Below are 23988 nucleotides of genomic sequence, written 5' to 3'. Positions count from 1 at the left end.
TGGCCGACTTCCAACTGTTGACTCAACGCGTGTAACCTCTCGGCCTCCCTGAGCTCATCCTGCAGACAGATTCCTGCATTTGTTTTTGTTTGGATCCAACCAGATTTCATCATCATTATCGCGTCAGTCAGCGGGGGGCGGGGGGGGGGGGGCATAATCATTAAACCGAACTGAGGTTATCCGTGGGGTTGCAGTTCATTCATTATTTATCATGGAATCTCTTGATTTTTTAATCTTACTTCATTCTAACAGCGCCTGAGCGATACCGGGTTTCACCTACCGATCCCATATCTATATTTAAGTTAAAAATCCGATAACAAAATAGATTTTTATCGGCCAATATGTCAGCATTTTTTCTCCAATTTGCAAGACAAATTTACCTTGGATAGTAAATGGAGCTTGTGGTGATGTTTTCTCAACCATCTAAAACACACGTTTGCTTTTATGGGTGACTAAATATTTGTATCGTTTCATCCTTAAAATATCATTAAAAAAAAACACACCAAATAATACCCATCACAAGTTTCCCAGAGTCCAAGGCCGATGTTTTCGATTACATTGTTTACGTCACAAAAAGGCCAAAACCCAAACAGCAACTCCTCGCCTTGTCGCCGAATACATGAGAGCAATTATCGAATTATAATCTTCTATTAATTGTCCGGCAAACCGTGACGCTGAGTCAGGGTTGAGCAGGAAACCATTTTGAAGTCGAAAACATCTCCGAGTTGTTTTCTTTAGGATGAAGCCGTGGCGGGGCCCCTCTCTCAGGCGTGTAAATCACTTGTGAAAGTGCCCTCTTAGCGGATGCCGCGTTGCAGACATGCTTAAGCTGCAGCGAGTGACCCTGGGATATGAGTGAAATCTGTGTGTGTGTGTGTGTGTGTGCGTGTGTGTTTGTGTGAGAGAGAGCATATGTTTGTATCCCTTCGTGTGGGAACGCGTGATTGGGCAGCCGTTTTTGATGGCGGTCGTGAAGATGACGAGGAGGAGGAGAAGGATGGAGGGCGGGTGGTCGGACGAGGGGCGAGTGAGGGGGTGATGAGAAGTGCCATCTCACCGAGAACCGAACGCGATTAGTCAAGAGATAATCTCTCCTCTCCTCCGTCTGTGTGGGCAAACTCCAAAGAAAACACTCTGCTGTTTTCTTTGCTTTTTTTATGCTTTACACACACACACACACAACCGCATGCACGCTAAATCATTACATAGAGTTAAGCAAGAAATAACACAGGGAAGAGTGAGTGTTGCTCTTAATGATAGTATCATGTCTATGAGCAGTACGAGTTTAACAAAAGTACTCGAGCTAGAGCACTTTGGTGTGTGTGTGTGTGTGTGTGTGAGAGAGAGAGAGAGAGTGTGCAATTCGTGCGTAACAAATACGTTTATCCGCCGCGTTCGTTTTTCTTCTCCTCTTTTCTTCTCTGCTGTAGGTGACCTCGTCGTATTGGAGACGTCGGGGTGAAGCCGTAGCTCAGCGGCAAAGCTCGAGGGTCCCCTGACATTCCTAACTGTTCCCCCAAGCATTCCTTCCCCAAATTATGAACTTAATGACAGTGGAGGTGGGAGAAAAAAAAAGCCATGGATACACAAACAGAGTATTCACACTTTCCCCTGACCGGCCAGTCATTCAAGATTCAAGATTCAAGATGTTTTATTTGTCACATACACACACAGGGTGTGCAGTGAAATGAAAGTGGCAATGCTCAGCAGGAATGTGCAAGGGCAACAAGTACACACTATTTACAATAAAAAACAACACAATATTTACTGTGTGTGTGTGTGTGTGTGTGTGTGTGTGTGTGTGTGTGTGTGTGTGTGTGTGTGTGTGTGTGTGTGTGTGTGTGTGTGTGTGTGTGTGTGTGTGTGTGTGTGTGTGTGTGTGTGTGTGTGTGCCTAAGAGGGGCAGTTGTGTGGGTCTATGTGGGGGTCCTGGTGAGGTCGGAGTTCACAGTCCTGATGGCCTGAGGAAAGAAACTCCGTCTCAGTCTCTCTGTTCTTGCAGCGTGACTACGGAGGCGCCTGCCTGACCGCAGCAGCTGAAACAGTCTGTTGTTGGGGTGGTGAGGATCCTTCATGATCCTGCCGGCTCTGGTTCTGCACCTCCTGGTGTACAAGTCCTGCAGGGTGGGGAGTGTAGTTCCAATAGTGCGTTCAGCCGAACGCACTACTCTCTGCAGAGCCTTCCTGTCCTGAGCGGAGCAGTTGCCAAACCAGGCTGTGATGCTTCCTGTCAGGACGCCTCTACAGCTCCAGAGTAGAAGGACTGAAGGATCCTCTGGGAAACTTTAAATTTCCTCAGCTGCCTGAGGTGGTAGAGGCGCTGCCTTGCCTTTCTCACCAGAGTGTCTGTGTTCGTTGACCATGTCAGATCCTCGGTGATGTGGACTCCCAGGTATTTATACCCGCTCACCCTCTCCACAGTAGTCCCGTTAATCCCCAGTGGTGAGTACGTCCTCTGTTGTTGTACCCTCCTAAAGTCCACAATCAGCTCCTTAGTTTTGGTGACATTCATGATGAGGCTGTTGTCCTGGCACCAGAGTGACAGATCAGCAACTTCCTCCAGGTAGGCCTTCTCGTCGTTGTCGGAGATCAGGCCCACCACCACTGTGTCATCCGCAAACTTGATGATGGTGTGGAGGGTGAACCTGGCCACACAGTCATGTGTGTACAGGGAGTACAGTAGGGGCTGAGGACGCAACCCTGGGGATCCTGTGTTCAGGGTGAGGGATTTGAGGTGTGTCTGCCCACCCTGACCACCTGTGGCCTGGCGGTCAGGAAGTCCAGGATCCAAGCACACAGGGGGGTGTTCAGTCCCAGCTCAATCAGCTTGCCGGCCAGTCTGGAGGGGACTATGGTGTTGAAAGCTGAACTATAATCAATGAACAGCAGTCTCACATAGCCCCCCCTCTGGCTGTCCAGATGAGAGAGTGTGGTGTGCAGCACCTGGGAGACAGCATCATCCGTGGATCTGTTTGGGCGATAAGCAAACTGCAGCGGGTCCATGGAGGAAGGGAGGAAGGCGCAGATGTAGTCCTTTATCAGCCTCTCAAAGCATTTCATGACCACCGAGGTGAGGGCCATTGACAGTGACGACCATTACACAAACACACACACACACACACGCACACACACACACACACACCTGGGATTTTGATCTTCCCGTGCTAAATCTTTCCTATGTCTGCGTGCCACAGGTCTGGTAATATCTGCTCTGGCTCAGTAATCCAAGCTCTGAGTTTCGATACATGTGTGGCCGGCGCAGGCCACCACCACAGCTAAACGTTTACAATAATAGTCTCCAAGTGATGACTGTTGCAATAAAAGTCAAGCGCCTCGCCCGCTGCAGTGAAACCGATCTGTCGCGCTGATCTTATTATAGTCAAATTAAACTGTCGTACCTCGGGGCAGCGAGGCTGTAAGGCGTGGAACTCGAATGCAAAAAATACACCCGCGCTCACCAGAACCTCCAGCGCCATCACACACAGGTGCGATACGGTGTGTGTGTGTGTGTGCACACACTCGATTGAGCATGTGGAGACAGGTGGCAATATGTTGATTGTCAATTGTAATTTAGATCATGAGCAATCTCTAATAAAGAATAAATAGGTGAGATTAATAATTAGTTTTGGTTGGTCCCAAAAAAGTGTATTTAATGTGTAATACAATGATGGAATGAAACTTTCACACCGTGATCATCTTGGCCAGTAGGATCTCGACAAACATTGTTAAATATACAATATTAAATACTGGATATAAATCTTTAGACAATGTTAAAACATAAAAATAAAAAAAATATAGCGTATTTTATAAAACAATATTTTATTATTTTTTAAATATATTATTATTTGAGGTCAAATACATTTTACACTTCATTTCCCACAATTATTAGAGCAGGAACTCTTTTCTGCCATTCAAAATGTAATATCCATGTTATCACGTTTTCATTGCAATAATATTTTCACTATTTTCACAGTTTTTCGAAAGACATTTGCATATAAGTATGTCTTAAATGGGCTCTATAATTACGACTCAATTAAAGTGGCCAGAGTAAAAGGAACAATACACCCTCTAAACTATCTTAATACCTCTAAACAAACAACAATTAAACATTTAAAGCTTCACAAAGTAAACAGTGTATTTAAGTTGCGTTAAATGTGATATCCCAGACTGTTGTGTTTCCAGCCTTGAATGCTGCTTATTAAAAAAGAAAAATAAGAAAAGGCAAATAACTAAGCCCCAATTTCCAATACATTTATAGTATAGCCAATAAAGTGGAAACTGAATACAGCAATCAAGTCAAGATTGTGCAGGGATCAAAAACGGTAATCTTATACCCAACGGAATATACAACCGTTTGCCAGGGACAGTGTGAGCCGCCGCAGCTGGTGATGCCTGCTGTTGCAGAATAGTTTTCGCAGCATCTTTTGTTGCTCTGGATTGTGTCTTAACTTGCATCGCTCTGACAGCCGAGGCCTCGGAGAGCCGAGCGAGGGAACGTATGAGAGCCAGCTCTCTCTCTCTCGCTCTCTCTCTCTCTCTCTGAGCGTGAGCACGGAGGTTGTGAGCTGAGAGCGATATATTGTTGTTTACCGGTGGGTTTCCTCGTCTCTCTCTCTCTCTCTCTTTCTCTTTCAGGTGTGCTCATTCACCCTGCTCAGGTTCAAGAGACTCCGAGACATTACCCGGGTGTCAGTCAGCAGCTCACTGCCCTGGGGACGGACACATAGGGAGATCTGCATCTTTGTCGGCCTGTTTTCTGGTTGGAGTTGGTTCTCCTCTCATTTATTGACTTTGACTTGCGGGTTAAGTAAGAAAATATGGTCCATCATAACCACATGTGAAGCCCCACCGCTACTGTTCCTCATTCCTGCAGATTTCTGCCTCGCGCTCTCGATGTAACTCCTGTACTTGTTGTGGTTAAGCGAGTGCTCCGTATTGGCGTCGGCTTATTAATCTCAACAGAATTGGCACAACACTGATTGTGTCATTCTGTTGGGCTCTGATTTGATTTTTTTGAATTGAAACAAAATCAAAGAATAAATCAACAAATTCTGTGAGAGGAACTAAACCCGTAACTTCAAGGTATAAGTAAAGAGTATGTGACTTCAGATTATGTGTTGCTATTGAATTAGTATTGGGAAGGAAATTTGTTCCAAACTAGCTCATAAATATTGAGAAATATCTGCTTTAAAGAATAGATTCATTATTGATGATGCATTACAGCATTTTGAAATTGGTGTTTAGTGATGTGGGCAATATTTTAATTGAAGTTGTTGCAAATCTGTATTTTAGACAAAAAAAACAGCCTCCTCTGCCCTAAATCTGTTTTTTTATTTTGCAAACATCATACTTTCAGCCTTTTGTTCTTTTCAAATTATTAACCAACAGGCCAATACGCAGCTATATATTGAGTGGTCACATCTAATCGCTGCTTTTAATTTGTTTTATATTTAAAACAAACCGAAGAACATTTCATCCGCCCTCATCCGTCTCTCGATTGAGAGTATTTGTGCACGAGTGTAAAAGTGCCACAAAAAAAAAAGCCACTAATTTACTGGAGTTGAATAAATACAAAGCGACATTACAATGAGAGCAGGAAAAAAAGAACACATTCACAAACTCCAAAACCAGACCAGCACTTACAGGCGTTTCTCTTTCTGAGAATAATGGAAGCCAGCAGGGAAACAATGTAGTGGACATCTAGTTTTTGTGTGTCCACTGCTCATTTCCTTTCATTATTGTGCAGTTTCTTTCACAAACACTGTATTTATTTTCCATGTAGTAGTTTGGCTCCAGGGCAAATCTAATGTTCCTTCAGAGAGCACAGATAGTTCAAAACAAGTTCACACAGCCTCCATTTTTAACCATGTTCGATGAGGAAATTGCGGGTTAAGTTGGCAACACACAGGCAACCTTGTACATGGTTTTATGTGCCAAAACATTTCAAGCAGCCAGATATATTTTGTCATATCTCAGGCCCGGTGAACCTAATGAGGAAGAATATGAGCGGAATCCGCGGCACCGGCACGACCGGAATGACGTTCCAAGGTCACTGCGGACGCTTTTTCCGCACGCGGCAGCAAAAAAACCCCACAATATTAAAAACCATCAAGTCCGATGTGTGTGCCGGTGACTCGCCGAGCTGAGCAGCTGCCAGGGCTGATTTGGCAGAGCGCGGCGAGTGTCGTTGAGGTATGCTGCTGTTTGCTTTCTCGTGTAATTGCTCGGGGAGATCGTCAGACAATAGCAGCTCTCATTTCCTACTACGCTGTTGACACTCGCTGTCGGACTGAGATGTGATGCGTGGCGGTTATCTGATGGGCAGGTCTCGGCACAATTCCTCAAATGGCAGTGACAGTTGCAATGTTTTTGTTGCTTTTTTTGTTTGTATTGCTTTCTAAATCTATGTCTGCTAGGAATAGACTTGCATCATTAGTCTTAATGTCTTGGCGTTGAAATATCTACCTCATTGCATATCATTTAAGTGTCATTGATTCCCGCTCAGTCTGAGGAGGTCGTTGGTTTTCCGAGATGCAGTGACAAAAAAAAAAAAACACTTTTGAAATATAGACTAAAAACACACCGCCTCGACCCGTTCCCGGTGATCCCTCTATCTCGCACAGACAGGAAGGGAGCACCTCGTTCTGAATGTGTGAATATGCAGATGAAGTGTAAGGCATCGCTGCAGAGGAAGAGATTTCATATGCAGCGGCTTTGAATGGGTCTCTGTGAGTCCGTGGCCGTATCCGCTCCCACGCGGTAAATGGGTAAGGCGACCCGGCTCTGGACGGGCTGTGGTCAGCCTGGCCGGGGGGGGAAGGCGGCGGTCTGAGAGGAGAGGGCGCTCTGTTGCTCTGGCTGCGGTGGAGGTGGTGGAGTTGGAGGTGAGGACAGGGGACTCAGTGAAAAGATAAACACGAAAGATATGTGTGTGGACTTCTGTTTTCGTAATGTGATCCGGTCGGTACAGCTTACTGGTGAGAGCAGGATGAAGGAGGAACAAATTATTCCACATTATTTTTTTCCCTCAATAAGATATTCAGGTGTATTGTGTATCTGTGGCCCAAAGCCATATCGTAGAAAAGTGACCCTTGATATGTGTGGCAGCAATTTGAAACGCCTTTCTCTGTCAGGTTCTTGTGACGGGGTGAGGCTCAGGCGCAGAGAGACAGGCTGGACGCAATATGAATAACAAAAAAAAGCACTCTTTAATGAGGCAAAACAGTTTACAAAAAAAACAAGGTCCAAAAGGGGCAAGCAGAGATTCCAGGTTCAGGGCAGGCAGGGTCAACAGGCAGAACCAGGAACACGGACAGGACGACGGGAAAAGGACACGGAACTATAGACGACAATCCGACAGGAGACAAGGGAAAGACTGACAATATATAGGGGGGGAAACAGGTGTATGACATCAGAGAGTAACGAGACAAGAGTGGCTGAGGGCAGGTGCAGGGAATTAAACAATTAAGACAGAGAAGACACAGAGGAGACACGGAACACAGGAGAAACAGAACCGGGTGTTACATTCTCAGTGAATACAGCGCCATAGTCTTTGGGTGTAGCACTGCAGCGGATGGACTGTGCCTCTTCAATGTTTTCAGATCTGGATTGAGAGAAAAGGATCTCCTTTTTTATGTTCTCACTGTCTCTGGAAAATGTCGGGGTTACCATTTCAAAAGCGAATTTGGGAGGTAGAAACTATTCAATAAATGATCTTCTCTTTTCAGGCTGAAAGCTGTAAAAAGGTTTTTCCAGATGTCACTTAATTGACTATTTGTTATTGTGCATATACATTAACATTAAGGTAATGCATATGTTGTAATTGGATTATCTGCAGTCTGTGCGCAGGACAAAGGTCAAATCTCACGTGACGGTAAAACATGGAAAAGTCAGAAAATGTCCTTCAGCACACACCGAAACCTGCGTGTAATATTTTATTTCTTGTGGCCTTTTTAATCTATTGTACCCACAGTTTACAAATCCCAAGGATAGCTGCTCTATAATGTACGTCCACTGTGTTTATACTGAGTGAACGAGCTATTGTCAGACCCTCTGCTGAGAGAGAGCACATTTCAACCTTATCTGTAACTTGAGAGTAGGTTTCAAACTACTCCCTGCTGGTGTGTGTGTGTGTGTGTGTGTGAATAAAGTGATATTTTCTGGAGCAAACAGCTGGATAGCCAGAGGTTGTGCTTGTGGTTAAGCCAGGTTGCTGTTGGATCGTGGGATAGTTCGGGTCAGCAGACTTTCTTCCTCCATGTTCGCCTGTGGGCTGATCGTTATCTCTCCTTCAGCCACCGACTGTATCTAGTGTGTGTTTTACTTCCACATCAACAATGTCACATTTCAGTCACTTAACAAATTTTACTGCAGTTTTAACTTGATACATAATGTTTGACCGCTTGGGTTCAAAAAAGCGTTCTTCCGTTTCGGGGATTGGATTGCAGTTTTTCCGGCTGTTGCTTCCTGGAAATATTCCCGGTCCACGTTTCTTTGACATTGGCTTTCCACGGCGATGGGATACCAGTGGAAGATCAAGCACAGCACCGCCCTTCTGCCCAGTGTGGCAGAAAGAAAGCCTTTCCGTTGATATCCAAAACTTCTAGTAGAGCACTTCCCCTTCCCGAAAACCATTCCCCGCCACAGGCCTCCTTCAAAGACTGGCCACTCCGACCCGGCATGCCGACCCCTGCGCCGATGTTCCTGCCCTGTTGAGAGAGGCGGGCTGGACTTGAACTTGTATGTGTGTGTGTGTGTTTCTGTGTGTGTGTGTGTGTATGTTTGTGTAATTTTTTAAAGGATGAGAGATGAGTCATATTTTGGGCAGTGGCTTCAGAAATGATCAGATGAGTGTTGGACAAATAAGGCAAATTGTAGTGGAAGTAATGATTTGATTTAGTAATATATATATTTGTAACTTTATCAAAGTGATTGTAACAACGCTTACGTTTGTGGGGTTTAGAAATGAGAGTCGGGGTCAGATCAGAATCAGAATCGGCTTTATTGGCCATGTATGTGTGCACATACATGGAATTTGACTTTACACAAGATAACCATTTAGATACACAGCAAAAAGGAAAACAGGAATTTAAGCCGGGAAGAGGAGAGAGGCGCTGAGTGTATCCTCAAACGTCCCCAAGCAGCCTCTCGGCCTATAGCAGCATATCTAGAGCAAGGCACGTTTATTGGTATAGCACATTTCAACAACAAGGCAGTTCAAAGGGCTCCACATAAAGACATAAAAAGCATCAAAACATAATGAAAAATAAAACAAGATTCAAAAACCATTATGAACAGTCATTAAAACATTTAAAAAGTCAAAAAGCAAGAAATAGAATAAAAGTCCCCTCTTCCTAGTTACACACACACGTTCACTGTCCTCTGCTTGCTTAAGCCCATGCCATTTTCCTAAAGTGACATAATAACATTATTACACAACCTGCCATATCATATGATACTACCATTTTGGGAACATTTACACACACAGAATACATTCAAAAAATATTTTATTATGCACATATGTGATAATTTATATACAGAAATGATTTGGTCATACATTTTTGTAATTCATAGTCATTCCCAACAGCCATAACAGACACAATAATTCAATGCATCACATTATGTGGTTCAGATACAGCTGCCGGTGATTATGCACTTGGCCAGTAGGTGGTTTCGTGAGCACATGAAGCTTCGAGAAATGAACCCTTTCTCGAACCAATTGGCTGAAGTGGTTCGATGCCTCATGAGGCTTCATCTCACCATCACTAGTCAACAGGCAGAACCAGGAGCACAGACAGGACGACGGGAAAAGGACACGGAACTATAGACAATAATCCGACAGCAGACAAGGGAAAGACTGACAATATATAGGGGGGGAAACAGGTGTACGACATCAGAGAGTAACGAGACAAGAGTGGCTGAGGGCAGGTGAAGGGAATTAAACAATTAAGACAGAAGACACAGAGGAGACATAGGAGACACGGAACACAGGAGAAACAGAACAGGGTGTTACATATAGAAAGATATTGTAATAGGAAATATTAGGGAGGATATTGTTGTTAATGTGTTTTGAAGCATAGGGGTAATGTCTACTCTATGTATATGTCAATGGCAAGAAGTAATGTTATTTATGTGCATGGAGTGAATGTTAGTTTAGTATTTCTGAACTGTCGGAGCCGGTTGGAACCCGTGAAAGTGACTTTAATGCAGACAATAATAGACGGGACTTTTATTGTGAAAATACTTGTTTAGCGACTTGACCGGAAGTGGCGTTTTGACCCGGGGTTCAGTGACATTCGACCCCTCATTGTTCTAGCGGGACTTTGAACCAACGAGAAGGTGTTACCATTAAATACTGTTAAACTTGATTCATTGCATCCTAGTCCTGATTTCCATCGAGCGCGAGGGGCCCCATCACAACTCACTCTTTATATTACACTTAATCCGTTTATAATGTAGCCATGTCTCTGTTACAGTCGTCGAGGGTGAACACAATGTTATTGGCGGTTTGTCTGCTCATTTGACGCGGCTTGCTCCTGCCCATTGCTCGACATATTGTCCCTGTATTGCGACGTAAGGAGTCGTACACAGCGCAGCCTTTTCCGACCAGCGTCCACCCCGTCGGCTATCTGCAGCCATTTCTAATTGAGATGGATGACTCTGCCACGTGTACTACCACTGAGCTCGCTGTCATGTCTCTGCCCTGGAAAGGACAGCCCTAGGTGCCATCATCTCAAGATTTACGACTGTTATTAACGAGGATTACCGATTGCGTTCGTTTGTTTCTAAGAGCTCGGTTAATTTTAGCCTTTGTGCGAGCGCTCGTATAAAAACCTGTAAGCTCTCTTGCACATTCCACCGACAGCAAACACAAACACTGTTTATTGTCGTCGGGCCACTTGTGATTATGATGCACATTACCCGTTTGTGTGTCTGCACACCCGGTGTCAGGGTTGTAATTGATCACACATAAATCAGCGCACGAGCGCCAGCCAAGTTCACTCTAATGGGTTTGAATGCACAAAGTAATTATTTAAAGAATAGAGCGGTTGATCAATCACAACCCTGAGATATACAGTATATATATATGCATTTTTTCTTGGCACCTTATTTTAGGAATGCGCGGGTACGAAGCTGGAGAACTAAAGGGGGGTGGGTGTTTTGTGGGAGGCCAGAGACAGGAAAAGAGGGAGATGATGAAAGACGTGGAGGAAGGCGGTGAGATAAGAAAGTGCTAATGTCTGTAATCCGTTCCAGATGAAAGCTGTTGCTGCGACAGGGTTTGTGAAAGGTTGGCCACTCCTACATCGCACCATCTTCTATGACTCTGTTGTCAGACGAGCCATCGCCATAGTAATGAGAGTGCACGACACACACACACACACACATACGGGCGGCCTCAGGTTTATATATCACCACAAAATGACGATCTTCATCGGGAAAACCGACTAATTTAGACTTCAAGAATCGACCAAACGTTCTTTCAATATTGTCCAAACCTTCAACTGTTCAGCTGCGGAGACCAATTCTTTGTTTAGTCTCGCAAAGTGTAAGTTTTACTTTACACTTACATTTTTGATCTAGATTCTTAAAAAAATCAAGAAAGCACTTTGAAGTCTTTTCCAGGCATAAAAACGGACAAAAGATTTAAAAAAAGATGATACCAAATGGAGGAATGTGCAATGCGGTTTAAAGTTTCGTTAAACGGTATAAGTTTATCTCGAGTTCCTTGTTCCCTCTAACCAGCTCCTCTTTTTCAGATCAGTCTTGTTGTAGTTTTTTTTAACCTCGGAGTCTTGCGTCCATGACAACACATTGGACCCCCGTAAACGTCCCAACAGGCACTTTCAGTGACTTTGCAAGTCAGACGAGAAGGTATTTATAACTGAGCGGGCACCATGTAATAACCTGGATTCTGCTCGTTCTTTCATTTCTCTATGACCCACACACGCAGCTGATGGGCTGCGCCCTTCCAGGGGGTCCGGGGTGGGCCGGGACCGACTGGATTGTGGGGTTTGTGGTGGGGCAGCAGCGCAGAGAGGGAGGTTGTGTAAATCAGGCACAATGTTGGATCAGAATCATGGGCTCCGTTTTGGTCACATGGCTCTGTGACAGCTACCAGGGGGGGGGGGGGTTAGGGGGGGGTTAGGGTTAGGGTTAGGGTTGTGTGTGTGTGTGTGATGTAGCACCTGCAGGGGGCTGTTCCCGAACTTCTCTTCTATTTAAGGCTCATGCAAGCAACACTGTGTGTGTGTTCACAAGGACAACATTCATCAAGTGAGTGGTGCAGGGTGGGTCGGGTGGTTGGAGGGGGTCGACAGGGGTGCTGCCAGATTTAAGTGGGGACTGTGGGTGTGAGGAGGGGGAAGAAGGATCCAGAGGGATGAGGAAGACGGGGAATGTGGCAATTTGTCAAGTTTTACCTCCCCCTCCCCCCCCCACCACCTTTTCTAATCAGGGCGTGATGCCGGGTGCCGATTACAGCCAAATGGAGCAGCTGGATTTTTTTGGGTGGGGGGGGGGTGTAAGGTGAGCGCAGAAAGATGGGGGCTGGAAGTGTAAAGGGAATCAGTTTGGTCCTGGCAGGGGGTCTCGGATGTGGGAGGTCCTTCGTCACCTCTTCATCTGAGTGCTCACTTTGAAGTCATCTGGTCCTGGTCAGCGGATAAAAGGTGTGAGGAAAAAAACAGCCAAAGAGTGGGAGGGGGAAAAATAAAATGTTATCTCTCATTTAGGGTGCTGTTGTCATTCCATGGTGTTGTCTTCCCTGTGTGTCGGGGAGGAGTTTTAGTTTAGTTTTTTTCGGATCTCATCAATTCAATTCAATTTAATTAAGTTTATTTTGTATAGCCCAATATCACAAATTACAAATTTGTTAAACCCGAACTTTAAGACTCCTGATAATGTCTTTGAACGCAGCTTTGTTTTGAGTCATTTCTTTTTCTTTTGTCTCTTTATTGCCAAAGAAGCTCTCCAAAGACGTTTGTTTTGTTTCACTCATGTCCGCTACCTTGTGGGTTTGTTAATTCAGTTTATTTGTATAGCCGATTTTCACAAATTACAAATGTGTCTCAGAGTGCTTTACAATCTGTACACATAGACATCCCTGCCCCAAAACCTCACATCGGATCAGGAAAAACTCCCAAACAACCCTTCATGGGGAAAAAAGGGAAGAAACCTTCAGGAGAGCAACAGAGGAGGATCCCTCTCCAGGATGGACAGCCGTAATAGATGCCATGTGTACAGAAGGAATCATTATACACAAATTAAAACACAGTAACAACACAATCAATGAATATGACAGTGTATGAATAGTTGGTAGTAGTCATATTCCACGATCCATCTATGACGTCTCATAGGGTCCGATGACCCTATGAGATGTGAAGTCAAAAGGAAAGCAGAGTTAGTAATGTGCAATAGAGAGATGAAAATTCATCCAAAAGGAGGGAGAAAAGAGGAGAGAGGTGCTGAGTGTATCCTACAACGTCCCCCAGCAGCCTATAAGCCTATAGCAGAATATATAGGGGCTGGACCAGGGCAAACCCGACTCAGCCCTTTGTATGGGATTATAATCCCTTAATGATATAATTATGTAGATTTAAAGAGGAAAGTCTTGAGTCTACTCTTAAATGAGGTGACTGTGTCTGCCTCCCGGACTGACGTGGAAGCTCGTTCCATAAAAGAGGAGCTTGATAACTGAAGGCTCTGGCTCCCATCCTACTTTTTAAGACTAGAAACTAAAAGTAGCCCCGCATGTTAACGCTCATGCCTTTGCTAGCTTTTTTTTCTTCATATAACGTGACCACTTGAGATGTGTCACGTATTTCGTGACCACTTGAGAGGCTCCGACACACACACGGGTGTATCCAGTCCTTTTTCAAGATAAAATATTTTTCCAACTTTGATTTTTAATTTTTGTTATTAACTTTTTCTGTGCGGCCCGGGAACTGGGGACCGCTGGTCTAAGAGACAGGTAGAGGGTTTAGTAGAAACCGTGGAAGATAATTGGTCAAGGTTGATGGGAGAAAAGCCGTTCAAATATACACCAGGGCATATAGCCGTTTATCCTCTTCTGTTACGTAATATGTTATAACGTAATATGTCATTATGTAATATATTAGGTCTATCACAAGTGAAAACCAGAAAAGACAAAACTTTAACCATTTGAGTGGAAAATAATCTGAACAGAATAAAATCAAGAAATGACATTCTGCTGAGATGATCAGGGCCTAAGATAATACTTTTGCAGTAAATGGTTATGTGTTGTGGGCGGGGCGAGGGTGATTATTTGACGGTAGATCACGCGATTGAGGGAAAGTCGGGAATGAAGGAAATCAAGAAATAACTCTTTTCTTGATTGACTTTTCTAAGGAGTTACCATTCCAGACTTAATCAACGCAGAAGGAAGGAAGCGTTTCTCCTAATAAACACTGTATTTAATGTTTCTGATCAGATTTCTTCTTGTCCATCACTTTTCCCCACTACAAATGCTTCTAAAATGTTTTTAGTGGTCACACTTTTATTCCAGATGTGGAAGAAAATTACGCCGTGTAAGCGTGGTGAATGAACCCAAACAGTGAAGTTGTTGGCTGACAGCTGAACGGTGAGCTGAGGCTCACTATCAGGCTCTTTATTTGGGGGGGGGGGGGCTTACCACAACCATGTAACATTGCTTTCACATTATCTCACACAGTGTGAGCTCCTCTTCATGTTGTAATATATATATAAATGGTTTATCCTCTGTATTTGGATTAGGACAAAACTATCTGAATATAAAGTTGGCGCTTTGGACCACGAACTGATTGCATTGGCTCAGCTGACCCTTGAAGTATCTTTAATCGTGCGTGCCCTGGGAGACGAAGCCGGGTGGCAACAGTGGAGAGACTCTCCACCACCTGTTCACATCAATGCCACAGAGAGAACAACTCTGCAGATAAAAAAGAGAGAGATAGTAAAAGAGGTAGAGCGAAGTGCCTTTCCAGCCTCCACGGCATAAATCCTCCGTTTGGCAGCCAATCACCGGGCCTCTGTCTACCTGCCCTGGCGTACGCCCTGCAGCAGCCTCCACCCTCACCGAGCAGAGCACGCCTGGAATTAGACACGGACGTCAAGATATGATCGCAATGATGAGTGAACATTAGTGTGTGTGTGTGGGGGGGGGGGGGGGGGGGGGGGTTGAGGGGCGTTAGTAGTTGGATGCTTATCAAGCCATGTACCGATCCCTGATTTTAGAAAATGAAGGTTGACCTTGAATTTTTTCTTTAAGTTTTCGATACTAACGTTTATCTCATTAAAGCCCTTCTAGAACGGAGCCAGACAGCGACGGGCACAGTTTAAATGACCGTAACTCCTCGACCTTTCGTGCTATCAATGTAATTCCAACGAATTGTGAACGCTAAGAAGCGGTACATTACGAGGTTGCCTTGGGGGAGGGGTGAAAATGAGCAGGAGGGGAGAGTGTTTAAGTGGCCTTTTAGTGTTGTTTTCTTTGTAGATAATACGTTGATGTTGTAAATAATAGTATAAGTATGGCCTCTGAGAGTTCTGCCTCTGGCCGGCCCACATAAACCCTCCAAGGCCACTTTCCTGTCCCCACAAACAGAAAGAAGGTCCCTGGGAAAAGAACAGACAGAAGGCCAGCCTGGGACAAACAGTGTATTCTCTGCCATAAAAGCTCCCTGGATGTGTGAGGAGTGCAAGGTTGGGTTCTGTCGTCAGCTGGACAGGAACTGCTTCAGGGAGCTAAACAAATCTCTGAAACACCTGGACATTTACGAATATAACATGGACACTGAACGCTCCAGGCAAAGAAAACAGTTTGACAAGATGTACAATAGGTTCAATTTCATTCTTATGATGTCAAAAGGTTTCTTCAAGTTCATTTAAAATTGTTTATATAGAGAAACCTGATGTAAAAAAAACTGAAACTTGACAAGTGCTTTCGGGTTGATGTTTTATTTTGGGGGACTTTTTTTATTTTCCAATACATAGATTTTAAAGTCCTCAGAGGCAAATTTGTGTTTTTGGGCTTTGCAATTAATTGAATTGGACCAAAGAGCAAATGTAACCGCTTGCTGAGCCCAGGAACTATGAAGACAGGTTTTGCATTGGTAATTGTTGTTCACTAAGCAAACTAAAACCATGTGGCTGCTCCAACTTACAGCGGCTTCATATAAGTACACGGTAGTTCTTCAGTGTGCTCGCATAATTGCAACGTGAAACCACCAGGCCTCCATTGCATTCATACGAACAGTGAAGCCCTTTTTGTCTTTTGCCTCATCTTCATAGTTATTCAAAAGCATTGACGAGGCAAACCATGTTCCATAAATGACTTTCCTGCTTTAGTTTATGTGGCTCCTCTGGCTTTATTATACAGGCCCACAGTCATTTTGAATTATGTTCACATTGGACGATTTTCATCTGTTGCCAATGTGCAGTGCTGGAAGAAGTGTTGCCTTTAGTGAGACAAAAAGTTAGGGTGTGGAGGTCGAGGTGGTGGGACCTTCGTGCGGGACTGTCTTTGTGTATTTTGGGTCGATGCAATTAACCCTTTGTGGCCATGCAGGCGTATTAGCTTTTCTATCGAGGACATATTTAATTTGAAGTCGAGTCAAACGTCTTCGAAAGGAAAGCGTCAAGATGCCTTTTCAAGCCTTTGTGTACAAAGACGAGCATCTTTTTCTTCATAGCCGTCTCCCGTAAACTGATATCCTTCTTAGGCCCAACAATAAATCAGGTCAAGTAAACTATAAGAACCGTTTAAAGCTGCTGAGCTATTGTGGCTACCATTGTAAACAGACTATTTATAAACTTAGTTTGTATTTCTTTCAGGTGCCCTCTGTAATTAACACTCTTTGGAGACTTTTAATGTTTCCGCTTGTCACCGTGTCTACACAGAAGCGTACTGCCTTCAAATGTCGAAAGACTCATTTTGTGAAGGAATTCTTGGCAAGTTGCCCCCTGTGTGTGTGTGTGTGTGTGTTCGTGATGTCATGAATGTATTCTGTTTGTAATCTATTGTGTAAACTGCACCATTTGAGAAATTCTGGCATTCTTGTCATATTTTGAGCTGCAGTTCTACACAAGGCGTGGAGCGGCGTTGTTATGGAGATCCTTTTTCAGCGAGGAAACGCTCCGAAAAGGCCGACACGCGTTCCAGCTGGATGTCGCAATGCCAAACGTCAGCGCCCTCGGTCTCGCTCTCCTCGTCACTCACCGCGCTCATATCTCACTCTCCCATTGAGTTGTGTTGCGTCTGTTTTGAGAGGAAGGCAAATTGGCACACCGCAAGGAAAAACACAGCACGTTGTTTTTCTAACAGGTGAGTGCGCGCGCGTGCTCGGTGACACAATGCCAACAAGACAGGACTGGAGGCGGAGAGATTCCCCCTCGGGTTTCATCACATGTGACGACGGAGATCCAGCTCTGTTTGGAGAGCGCTGGTATCGTGGGCCGCAGCCACAGTAGCGTCAGCTGCTGCAGGTAGCTGGAGGAAACATGGAGCCACTGTGGAGTGCTTACAAATCCTGTTGCTCCACAAACATACTCTCTTCACTGACGTCTGGATTACAAATCAAAAAGTAACTTCAGGACGCAATAATCTATATTTGTCGAGACATTTGCTAGAAATGCTAATATTTCTGTCACAGAGTAGCGCTGATTTAAATCTTGCAACAATTTGGTGCAAAAGTGAGAAACTGGGTCATTTTCTCAGAGACCTTCCCAGAGACGACTCGCTCCAACCTGAGTTCGGAAGGGATGACCCAAAAAAATAGCAAGTGACTTTTTTTCGTCCCGATGTCATCGGAGCTCTGCGGCGCGCGAGACAGAAGTCGGAGTCGTGTAAACGCGACACGTAGCGACAGAAATGACATGCTGCTGGAGAGACGACCAACAACAGACGTATTGGAAGCTCATTCTGCGCATGCGTTAAAAAAAATTAACTAATTAATCCTGTAATTTAATCATAACGCGTTATTTTTCACAGCACTAATTAAAACATAAACATATGCTGTCGGAGAATGAATCCCCGGGGCTTCAACTTTGTAGTACGTCTATCATTTCATATTGACCTCAAGTAATAGTCAATGGTTTATTATCACGCTAATTACGCTCAGCCGTTATTCCAACATTCGGATGCGAAGAAAAACGTAACTCTCTGCGCTCAGGCTTCATGTTGGCTGGGGTGGAAGTGGGGTCTACAGCTTGGCCTTATGATGCAGATAAGTGACACCGGAGTCGAGTCGATGAAAGAGGAGTAATCGGTCTGGCTGGCAGTGCGTGGGTTGCCAGGTTGGGTCTAACCCTCTCTCTCCTAGAGTTTGCTTGTTCCCTGTTAACACACGACTGCTCTAATTGCCTGTTAGCCTCAAATGTGATGAGTAAATGTGTAATTGACTGTGGTCTTTCCCAACACACGCATACACAGGTGCACACGCACACTCTTCCACACACTCTTCCACACACAATGTTTGTTTTTCTTCTGTTCCATACCTGCCTCTCTTGTTCCCTTTCGCCCTGTCGCCTCCACCTCCAGGGCATCGTACTGATTTCTCAATTAGTGTGTTCGCGGGTGGCAGGAATGTGCTACAATTCCAGTATTTGGCAACATCGTCCACAAAAACGAGAAAGCGCCGCTCACCAAGGCGCAGTGTTTCTCCGGTAGTTTCCCTGGAACCTGAGGTGTGATGACGGTTTACCACAGTTCATTATTCTGCCGCACCAGCGTTTTACTGTCGTGTCCTGTACAAACGGCAACGGACCAGAAGGGCGGATTCTTTTGGGTTTTAATTGGGAAACCCCTCTAAATTAAACGTTTGTCATCTTCAATTAGGTTACACTACATATTTGATGTGTTCGATATCAGTGCATCTCCTCGATTCGTATCACCTCAGAAATGTGACTCCTGTGCTCTTGACTGATTTAGTTTTTTCCGCCTGAAAGCAACAACAGAACTCTACATTGTTTCACCACTGTGTGTCTACAGTTTAATGCCTTCATATTACCCTGTGTGAAAGGCCATGCAGGTATGCAGAGGGACGCCACGGCTGAATAAATGTAGCTCATATTTATTCATCTGTCAAGAAACACACACAAATGCACACGCACGCACAGTCGCATTCCCCAGTTCCAGGCATGCACTTCAACGGGCCGTGTGTGAGCAGGAAAGAAATGAAACCACTAAATGCAGCATGTATATACTGGACATTTAGAACCTTTTAAAACGGATTGCTTTTTTTGTTTTCTGGGTTGGCGGCGGACCCCCAATGCTGACAGATCCTGGCTGACTTCCAGGAACAGAACAATATATGCCAGGTCGACCGAGGGGCCCAGCAGTCCACACACACACACACCTACACACACGGTGTACACAAACGTCTGGCCTTTAAACCATCAGCGCTCAGGACCTGCCTTACATAATGACAGAGAATGGAGGCATTAAGGCAATTTGTTTGATTTAAGTTGTCACGGTGTCCTGGACCCTGCCCCTCTCAGCTGGGTTTGATTGTGTGTGTGTGTGTGTGTGTGTGTGTGTGTGACCACTTTGGTGTTGGAAAAACATGAGGAATGGAGGTACTCACACACAGACAGCAGGATAGAGAGGGGGTGTCGGTAAGGAAGGTGCTATAGTAGCATAAAATAGAGCAGTGATGTAGCAGGAGGTGTAAGGAAGGAAGGAAGGAAGGAGGGAGGGAGGGAGGAGGAGGAGGACCCCCGAGAGCTTACATTACATTCTGTCTGCTGCAGAGGGAATGGGTCTCGTGTCTGATCCTGACTGTGTGTCCCCTCTCCTCCTCTGAACATGAAAACAGGTATTGTCCGTTTCAGGTTCAGGCTTCACCGGGAGCCCATATGCTGCGACCAGAACGACCCCGGCATCACGCATTTACGTTCAATTAAAAATGTCCATTCAATATGGGACAGTGCTTTTGACAGGATACATGAACATTTTCTTTTGGGCAAAATCACATTTTTTTTTTTCATTCCTGTTGCGCCCTCTTTTTCTGCAATTATTTAATTAAATATTCAGTCAATACATACGCTGACTGAAATTGTTTACTTCTCATGTGATACAACAAGACATGTCCTGGGTACAGTTAATTTTTTTTTTTTAAATGCAAAGAGTTATTTGTTGGTAATCATTAGAAATTAAATAACTCAGGTGGTTTATGCTGTTGGTCGGATTTGAAAAAAAATAACTTGACAGATTTAATGTTGTTTGGATAATATGACAATAAAAATAACTGCTGAACTCGGGTCTGCTCATAAAGTCATAATAGATGGTTAAAACTCAAGGTGGGAGTCAGTATGTCAGAACCAGTTGGCAAAGACCTACTTTTGCTGCGCTCTATAGTCTCCAAGTCTCTCCTTAGTTGATGAAAGATTGTGACTTAAATGATTTGTACATGTTTCTCACTGAGGATTTACTACATCTGCCACAATTGAGTTTCTTATTTCTACATTTCTGGACCTGGAAGTAGCTGCGAACAAAGCGCCGTGACATGTTGAGGTCGCCCTCCCCCCTGACAGCTCACCATGCAACGGCTCCTCAGTAAATAATAGTTCACCTCTTGTGCGTTCGTACAGCGGCCGCTTTTTAAAGGCTGTTGTGATTTTTTTAGATTAGATTCCGTTGCACAGCCTATTGCCGTGACTGCGTGCGCCCGTCGTGTTTGCGGCGCCAAACGTCATAATGTGACACACGGTATAAAGTGTCCCCTCACTTTCACTTGTGAATGATGTCGATGAAAATGCCAGAATGCAAAGTGAGTGGAGCGTCGCCGGTAATTACACCGAGCTGTTGAGTGTAATTGAACCTGATCAAACCTGCTCACTGTGTGTGTGTGTGTGTGTGTGTGCGTGTGTGTGGACTCTGAGTGGAATAGAGGCCCAGTGTTCTTCGCCCCCAGCTTTAAATAAGGGGTCTTTATCTGGCTGAGTGTGCAGCGGCGACGTGGAAGCACTAAAGGGCCAGCGCGTTTCCTCCGCACAGACGTGGCTCATGCCGCTGGCTCCAGGTGTGGTGACCGCTAACCGGCACGGCTTCGAACCGTCACGCCTGATTTGGAGCCTCAGGCCGACCTGGCGCTCGCACAGGCACACACAGTCCTGAGCGCACTGTTTGCCGTGCGCTCACGGCCGTGCACACGCACATCCATTTCTAATTTAGAGTTACGTTTTGTCCCCCCCCACCCCCCCTCAAGTGTTCATTAAGTTTCCTCCCTTCCTGGGCCTCGGCAGTGGAAACAGGCATTCTGGGAGTTGGAGTGTTTGGTTTTGAGGAATGAGCTTTCTGATCGGTTCTGATGGACTCCAGAAACAACACATTCTCGAGTTACGTTCCGCATCATTGTCGACCCCCCCCCCCCCCCCGCCTTTGTTTATTGCAGTGCTCGGTGACTTTATGTGAAACTTTGATTGGGTTACTCCCTATTGTTCATTATCTTCTTTATTTACATGTTGATTCAAATAGGTATCCCGTAATGAATTTCATAACTTGAAACCTCTCAGGCAAAACCGTTACAATACTGGACCCTGTTTGGCTGACATGACAATACCAGTAGATTCCAGTTGCAACTTTCCAGGTCAAATCACATCAAGTCTTCAAAAGCCAGTTTTTCTCTCTCTGAAAGCTCATTGTTGAAATAACACAGCATTTCACTTTCATTTTGTGTAGATATATATCTACGTAGAGCAGGGCTCCTTTTTAACTTTTAACTAGAAACCTAACTTATTAATTAAGCAAAAAAGAAAATTTATTAGGATTTTTCTTGGGGGGTTGGGGGCGGGTGGGGGGTCAAAAAAAAAAAAAAAATTTTTGAAAAATCAAAGTGCGTGATCAGCAGCAGGAGCTCGCCGCCTGGCGATACGCACACAGGTGCACACACCTCCTGAAACACTATTGAGAACATATATTTGCTGATATGAACCCTGAATTTGAGTTGTTTTTTTTTTTTATTTTGTTTTTTTTTTTTTTTTTTTTTTAGGCTTAGCTAGGGCGCTTTTTTTTTTTCTCTGCAGGAAAAACCTGACAAACTATAAATCGACTTGCAAAAAGTTTTCCCATTTTTTTGTATTACTGATAAATAATTTGACAATATACAATCTTATGCCTGTGCCTTCATGATTCATGAAAAACATTCACAAGAGAGAAGAACAGAGAAAGTTACTGTATATTGAAACAAATTTGAAGAGAAACATACCTTGAGCATGTGCATGTGCACTTCGATGTGGCCAATTTTCTAGAGATCAGATTTTTTTTTTTGTGGTGCGATCACCGATCTGAAAATCGTATCTGCGATCATCCGATAATAATCATCATCATGTAAATCTGTATATCTCGATCTCACCGAATACCGATCACGATCATCACTGATGCATCAATCCCGATCCGAGATAATACCCGATCACGATCACGTGTTTGATGAAATATATCTATTTATATTATTGCATATTGCCATGAGAAATATATATAATAATATATAAACTCAAACATTAAAGAAATTAATATTTTTTTACACATTTAACTTAGAACTTTTAAAATGAAAATACATTAAAAATGTAAATTTTATTTTTTGCTATTTGATAGAGATCAGATATGTACACATCTGCATCATTCATTTCCTGAACTCTTGGGGGAAATCTATATATATACAGGACTCTTTTTAACACACAAAGACTGACTAATTTTATATAAACTCCTTGGTACAGTAAACATTTTTTTAATGTTAATATAATTAGCTAAATCTCAGAAAATATATTGATATTTTTATTTATGTTATGTGATGTTTTTTTTTTCTTTTCTTTTTGTTGATGTTGTTTGTTCTTTTCTTTCCGCTTACTAACTAATGATGTTGTCACTATCATCCTTCCGCTAACGTTACCGTGAACATCAGCGCCCACAATGCGAATGCGCCACACAGTCTAGGAGCTCATAATGAAGAGGAGAGGGAGGAGGGGGGGACGTTGGGTGGTGGGACGACCCGACGGTCCTCTCGACCCTCTGCCTGACTGTCCCTCCGCCTCATAGCAGCCTCGCCCGCGTGCGCCTCTTTCACCCCCTCTCACACACAGGCCAGCCTTCTTCTTTCTTCTTCTTCTCCTTTCTTTTCTTCTTCTTCTCTTAATGTCGGTGTTAGCAGTCCCACCAGGCATTACACGCTAACTGTGGTGGGCTAGTGTAGAGAAGAAGTTAACAAACAAAAAAAATAATAAATAAAAAAAAAAAAATCTAATTTACCTGGTCTCGCGCATGCGCGATTGAAAAAAAATTTACTCGCACTGTGTCTAATTTTAGGCGCAAAATGCGACCATTTGGTCGCAGTCTGGAGCCCTGTAGAGGTATATTTTGTAATTGGCAACGAGGCAAACTCTTTGGCAATGCAAGGCCTGGCGGTCAAGAACGCAATATTATTTTTCTATTTGTTCCGGGAAGGAATTCTTATCTTTTCCTCTCTCCCTTTCTCTCAGATCTCCTTCGACTTGGCGGAGTACACCGCCAACGTGGACGGCGTCGGCACGCTTCGTCTCCTGGACGCCGTGAAGACATGCGGTCTGACCAACAGCCTCAAATTCTACCAGGCCTCCACTAGTGAGCTCTTCGGCAAAGTCCAGGAGAGCCCTCAGAAGGAAACCACTCCCTTCTACCCTCGCTCACCTTACGGTAATACACACGTACGCAATGCACTGTAGAGCCATGTGGACACACACGCACGCACGCACGCACACACACACACACACACACACGGATTACCTAACATTTTCTACCTTGCACCATTCGTCAAACCGTTGCCTAAGGCCATGTAAGGGCATACAAACACAGATTACTTGGTACATCGCAGCACTTTTTTTCTTGTGTGTGTGTGTTTTTAAGTGAGTCAAATAGGAGGGGGGGGGGGGGCTTTAGTGCTCAGGCAGCATTTGAGCTCTCCACACACCCCGAGGCCAGAGCGTCTGACTGAAGACTGGAGTGGCTCTCACTTTAACAAA

General features: G+C 44.4%; 1 protein-coding gene across 1 annotated transcript in view; it reads left to right on the top strand.

Annotated features, from left to right (window-relative positions):
• gmds (GDP-mannose 4,6-dehydratase) overlaps nt 1–23988 on the top strand; it is a 159294-nt gene that overhangs the window by 37308 nt on the left and 97998 nt on the right. The window contains exon 5 of the mRNA XM_056414546.1: nt 23470–23662. Within this exon, the coding sequence (XP_056270521.1) occupies nt 23470–23662 (193 nt within the window). The remainder of the gene's footprint in view (nt 1–23469; nt 23663–23988) is intronic.

This window comes from Pseudoliparis swirei, chromosome 5, assembly GCF_029220125.1.
Source record: "Pseudoliparis swirei isolate HS2019 ecotype Mariana Trench chromosome 5, NWPU_hadal_v1, whole genome shotgun sequence".
NCBI lineage: Eukaryota > Metazoa > Chordata > Actinopteri > Perciformes > Liparidae > Pseudoliparis > Pseudoliparis swirei.
The sequence above is the reverse complement of the archived record's forward strand: the minus strand, read 5'-3'. Positions and strand labels throughout refer to the sequence as shown.